We start from the raw sequence: 6,246 nt of genomic DNA, 5'->3' as shown, positions 1-6,246 counted from the left end.
TTATAATGCATTATACACTACTATGATAATTATAATACTCTGTGATACTGATATAAGAAAAGGTCAGTGAGTTGACCAGCACGCAAAAGATAAGATAAGAAAGCCTATTTCTTTGTCTGAGAAATAATGAAACTAATCCTAACAATCAAAATTTGTCTGGAATAAAAATAAGAAAAGAAAAGAAAAAAAAAGAAAATAAGGAATTGTGATGAAATCGTGTCGTGAACCCAGTATCATGAATCATATTGAATCGTTTCATTCACTACATTATAGACATGGACTTCATAGAAAGTGTTACCAGAAGGTTAAAGTATAAAAAAGAAAATAAATACTCAAGTACAGTAAAATGGTAAGTAAATGTACTTAGTTAGCTTACTTTACACCACTGCCTTTAAATACCAGCAGATCAGTCAAGAACAAGGCCAAGGAGGCATCTTTTGACACTGGAGGATCTTTGTTTTTTGTGAATGTGAATTGTGCAGATCTTTGCTTTCACTGATGTGTTTGTTTTTCTGTTTGTCTAGGTGCTTTTACAAACCTTACTAACAACTTTGCATGTTTTGCTGTATGTGGGATGTTTGTCTTTTACGGATGCATCATGGGTGAAAGCCCAAGCCAAATTCTCCAGACAGATGAATCAATGCTCTTTGAATCAATATCTCACTGATAAAGTGAGATATTGATATCTGGTGATATTTTTTATTTTATATACATTTCAATAGAGGCATTTTGCAGTAACAGCCTTGGCTTCATGAGGTGTGAACAATGTATTCAGTATTCTGTCCCACAGACCATGCCAATTCCTTGGACTAAAAATGTCCTCCAGAGAATGCTAGGATGTTATAGTACACCATTGTCCATGGACATGTAGTGATAATGTGTGGCACGGAATTCTACCCCGTCAGCCTCAGACAGAGGACACATATTAAATGCCACATACCTATTTTTTGCTGTATAACTTAGCCATAAAAAAAACGAGCAGACTCGTCACCACTTTCAATGGGGAAGTCCCATTATAACTCATTGTCATGCAAGGCACGGCGTGGGGAGAGAGGGGTTGGAATGAGAATGGAGGGGGGCTATGGGGTGGACAGTGAGTGAGTGTGTAACAGAACGAAGAGTGGGGCCTGGGTGAGCGAATGCCACGGGCAACAATGCAAAAAAGGCCCATTTTGCCCCCCTCTCCCCCGCGGAACAGAGGCTCAGTGTTTTGCCTGTACGAGGTCGACTGAGGGGAAGCTGCCCTTTGCCTTATTTATCAGCGGATCCTTGAGGCCGTGCGACGATCGCCCTACATTACACACAGGCTTTAAATGGCTGCATCAGCAGACAGATAATCAGGACAATAAAGGAGAGCATCTCCCATGCCAACCCTGGGACACACAGGGTGGGGATGGGAAGTGTGTGTATGTATGTATGTATGTGTGGGAGGGAGGGGAAGGGAGGGAGGGGGGGTTTAAGAAGAGGAGGAGAGGGGAGGAGTTTATATATAAAGGAAGGCCATTGGGCACTTGGAGTCCCACGGTCTATCAGCGTTCTCAGCACCTGCAACCCTTCGACCCTGCAGCCATGGCGTTTAACGGAACCTGGAAAGTTGACCGCAGCGAGAATTATGACAAGTTCATGGAGGAGATGGGTAAGTACGTGACTGACAGCGTGTGTGTATGTCTGTCTGTGTGTATTTCACACGCCCATAGTGCACATTCTGTACCTCTATATGCATGTTATGTAACTCTATACATAAACTCATAAATGTGTGTGTGTGTGTGTGTGTGTGTGTGTGTGTGTGTGTGTGTGTGTGTGTGTGTGTGTGTGTGTGTGTGTGTGTGTGTGTGTGTGTGCGCACATGTGAGTACATGATCATTGAAATGCATGTATGTGTATGGCCAACTGGTATAGGCGTTACTCTCCTTGACAAGACACATTAAGAAGGTGTGTGTGTGTGTGTGTGTGTGTGTGTGTGTGTGTGTGTGTGTGTGTGTGTGTGTGTGTGTGTGTGTGTGTGTGTGTGTGTGTGTGTGTGTGTGTGTGTGTGTGTGTGTGTGTGTGTGTGTGTGTGTGTGTGTGTGTGTGTGTGTGTGTGTGCGCGCGTGCGTGCGTGTAAAAGGTCACGATAATATCATGTCATATTGCAGCATGAGGTATTACATGCACAGCACATTACAGAGTGCAGTGCAAGTGTGGACTAGTTTGAAATATGATGTATGTCTGACAGTAAAACAGAACCAGATAATCTGGTTTACTGGTTTATCTGGGAAAAAAAGACAACTATAGACATTATGACTACAGGTCAATTAGCATACAGGCCAGGCAACACTAGAGTATGTATGACATATTACAATTGGTTTCTGTACTCATAACTTGCAGTGACAAGACGAGCTCAGGGGGTGGGGCATAAACCTGCAGACCCTGCTGTACTTTCAAAGCATGTCTTCAAAATAGCATTGCATAGTATGTTGCTGCCAAGTCAGACATTTGCTGAAATGTTTCCATGCTTGTGTGTTCAACCACAGGCATTAACGTGATGAAGAGGAAGCTCGCGGAGCATGACAACCTGAAAATCACCATTGAGCAGACGGGGGACAAGTTCCACCTCAAGGAGTCGAGCACCTTTCGCACCAAAGACATCGATTTCACCCTGGCCGTCCAGTTTGACTATGCCTTGGCAGATGGCACTGAAGTCTCAGTGAGTATCGTGGGTGTTTACACATGCAGTTAGTGCTTTGCTCAAGGCCATTGCCACTAGAGGTATGTGATATTGAGACAAAGAAAGCAACAAAGTAGATAGGCCTACTATGGTAACTGCTGAAAAAACAAAAGAGAGAAGTTTCACATCCTTCTTGATGCTAAATGTGTCCAAACTGTGCATAATGAAAGTGCCTACACAGCAAAATCCAGAGTGACAATGACTAACTGAAACACTACACTTTGACAGACAATTTAACACTCTTATGTCACTGTGCACTTGAATATGTATGCACACAATTACCTAGTGCAGCTCAACACACCACACGCTGAAATAAACGCAATTCAAGCTTCTTAATTTCCCTACTGTCGTGTTATGTGTCTGCATATGTATCCCTTATATCTCTGCCAGGGTGTGTGGGAGATGGATGGGGACACGCTGAACGGAAAATTCACCAGGAAAGACAACAATAAGGTTTTGACCACCACTCGATCTGTGGTGGGAGGAGAGCTTGTACAGGTTCGGCGCTCAATATTTCATTTGTCACATTTTGTTCTTGGTGGATCTAAGATTAGATCTTTTGAATTGTTTTGCTATTGATTTATTTTTGGGGAGATTTCTTCTGAATGCAATGAACAACAGTCCCCTCCTTTTTGTTCACAAACAATAACAATCCTCTTTTCCCCCACAGACTTACAACTATGAGGGAGTGGATGCCAAGAGGATTTTCAAGAAGCAATAAAGTCTGGGGATATTTCACATTTAGTTTTTAGGTTTTTCTAAAGATAGATTTTATTTTCTAACAATTAGACTAGATGATCAAGTGTATTCCTGACATATACCTCATGTCAACCCCTTATAGACAAACTTTGTAAAAAATGTTTGGGAGAAGCACTGAATTAGGACCACTGCTTTCAGCTGCATGACATATCACTGTACCTTTGAGTTCATTACTATGCTGGCTAAAGCAAGAGCACCCTTTTCCACACCATGGACCAAGGTGGGTTCTAAATTAAATCTATTTAACAACAGAGATGAATGATGGATATATTGTGGTTTAGTCTGGGTCTAAGGTTAATGCCTGTCTGGGAAACTGGACGCCTGAGGAGGTCGCTCGGCAGCAACTAAAGCGTGTTCTAGAAACCTAGAAAACATTTATTCCCTGTTTAGACATGACTAATGTGCAACAATCCTGTCCAGGGTGTCACAAATATTGGATTAAGTGATTTTGTACTAAAGGTTTTGATATGTTGTTTCACAATAAAAAAAAGTATTTTTTGTGCCAATTATTATTAATCTTTTAATTAGTTTGAAGCCACATTTGGAGCTTTGGGTGAGTACTGATTCAGTCATTTATTCAATTGATTGTTGAAAAACCCTATGGCCACAAATAAAATTTGCACTCTCACATGGGAGAAAACATATCGGAATCAGCCGAATTTTTTGAGTGGCCAAAATATAAATACAATCTATTTGTGAAAATATATCACAGGGTGCACAAAATACAGAATAACTTTTGTTGTTTTTGTGAAACATAGCCTATATTTATATGAAATATATTTTTTGTTGCAGGTTATATAACATGGGTATATTACACCAAAAAAACAAATGCTTATCTGTTAAATGCTATGAGTCCCATGAAACACAACATACATACTGTACATAAAATACATTGCAGAAAAAATACATTGAACCAGGAATTTAAGGAGCCCAAGCACAATATCTACCAAAAGAGGGCGCCATAACCCAATGCAATAATTGGCAGAAGTAGGAACTCATGGGTGTTGCACAGAGAAGTGAGTTATCATAGCTTCTATTAAGTAAACTATTGCAACTATTAGTACCTTGCTGTCTCCTGATGATTAGGTTTTCTTAAAGGGTCTACACCATGAATTTTAACTTTTTCTTCATTTTTGTGTGTTTTTGGTCCCCCCCACCTCTCTTCTGTTCCAACAAATACCCGACTTCGAGCATGCAGGCTTTCATAGGCTATCTGTGGTTTTTATGTAAATTGGTCTGAAAACAGTCCGTCAGATTTGTTCCCCCACCCTACGTCACGTCTGGGAACAATTCCTCCCGTTTTTCAGTTCTAACCACAAAAAAAAAATCAAAAAAAAAATAAAACATTTTTTTTTTTTAATTTTTTCTTATTTTTTTTTTTTACTTTTTCCACACAGAACCAGGACATAACATGCATACAAACTGGCTCAATAGCGCCCCGTGCCAAACAGGACAATGTGGTATTGCAGGTGAAGGTGCTTTATAAGCCAGAGAGAAGTTAGTTGGAATGAGTATATCTGAGGCTTGATTTAGGCTCAAACCTTTTGAAAAACGTTTGAGGGACATAAACAATATGATATCAAATATTATTATTATTTTTTAAATTCATGGTGTAGCTCCTTTAATGTGTTCTTAAGAGCCAATCATTCTGGGGACATTCTAGAATTAGCCATACCATAGCATTTCAGACATGCCAAAAATACAATTATTTCACTTCATCACTTCAATCATCAATACTTTCACTTCTACTCCACTACATCTCAGAGGCAAATATTGTACTTTTACTCCACTGCAATTATTTTAAAACTTTAGTCTACAACGTGTCACGTTGTGAGCTTGTAGATCTGCTATTTTCAAAAGATTTTAATGAATGTTATACATATATGATACCTTGTGAAATGGGATATTCTGTATAATGAGCACTTTTACTTTTGGTACTTAAAGCATATATTCGATGCCAATACCTTTGTACTTTTACTCAAGTACATTTTGATTACCTGACTTTTACTGAGTGTTTCTACATTGCAGTATTGATACTTTTACTTAAGCAAAGAAAAGCAGTATTTTATACCACCACTGGTTATAATCAGCTCCAATCACATGATGACCATGACAGCACAGTCTTGTGTTGTCATGTGCCTGTCTTGGGTTACACCTAAAGCAGTGAACTTGACACACACACACACACACACACACACACACACACACACACACACACACACACACACACACACACACACACACACACACACACACACACACACACACACACACACACACACACACACACACACACACACACACACACAGGAACTCTCACATGATGAAGTTATGAAATTGTCAGACAATACTATATTCATTTGTAGAATACTCCAGCCCCCTGTGTTTTAATGCCAGTGAAGGTTATGAATAATCAATGTGCACCATTCGTCACTCACCACAAGAGGCCGACCTGGCCTCACTTATTCTTGTGGATTCTTGTCTCTAATTGCTTAAAGTTGCCTGGCAAATCATCTGTGCTTATTCAACAATAGTTGGATAAAAATGCTGTCAACTAGACGAGATACTAGCCTATACTGCACACACACACACACACACACACACACACACACACACACACACACACACACACACACACACACACACACACACACACACACACACACACACACACACACACACACACACACACACACACACACACGCGTGTATACGGGACATCAACATTTTAAGACTTTTAAGATGTTTACCTTTTTTTGCCTGAGTTATAACTGTGCGCC

The 6,246-nt window shown here is 40.1% G+C and overlaps 1 protein-coding gene across 1 annotated transcript; it reads left to right on the top strand.

The window, feature by feature from the left end:
* The first annotated feature begins 1,512 nt into the window (after positions 1-1,512).
* LOC311034920 (fatty acid-binding protein, intestinal-like) lies at positions 1,513-3,972 on the top strand. Its single transcript, XM_084042949.1, has 4 exons — positions 1,513-1,636; positions 2,514-2,686; positions 3,098-3,205; positions 3,378-3,972. The coding sequence occupies exons 1-4, from the start codon at positions 1,570-1,572 to the stop codon at positions 3,426-3,428; spliced, it is 399 nt and encodes a 132-aa protein (XP_083899075.1). The 5' UTR covers positions 1,513-1,569; the 3' UTR covers positions 3,429-3,972.
* Positions 3,973-6,246: the final 2,274 nt, after the last annotated feature.

Source organism: Gymnoscopelus microlampas (genome assembly GCF_963454915.1).
Source record: "Gymnoscopelus microlampas genome assembly, chromosome: 19".
In the NCBI taxonomy this organism is placed as follows: domain Eukaryota; kingdom Metazoa; phylum Chordata; class Actinopteri; order Myctophiformes; family Myctophidae; genus Gymnoscopelus; species Gymnoscopelus microlampas.
Note: the sequence above shows the minus strand (reverse complement) of the source record. Positions and strands in the feature narration are given on the sequence as shown.

Bases quoted from the DNA above. Each gene is read 5' to 3' on its own strand.
- LOC311034920 (XM_084042949.1), top strand. From the start codon at position 1,570: ATGGCGTTTAACGGAACCTGGAAAGTTGACCGCAGCGAGAATTATGAC. The intron at 1,637-2,513 runs GTAAGTACGTGA...GTTCAACCACAG, and splicing joins CAAGTTCATGGAGGAGATGG to GCATTAACGTGATGAAGAGG. The intron at 2,687-3,097 runs GTGAGTATCGTG...TATCTCTGCCAG, and splicing joins CAGATGGCACTGAAGTCTCA to GGTGTGTGGGAGATGGATGG.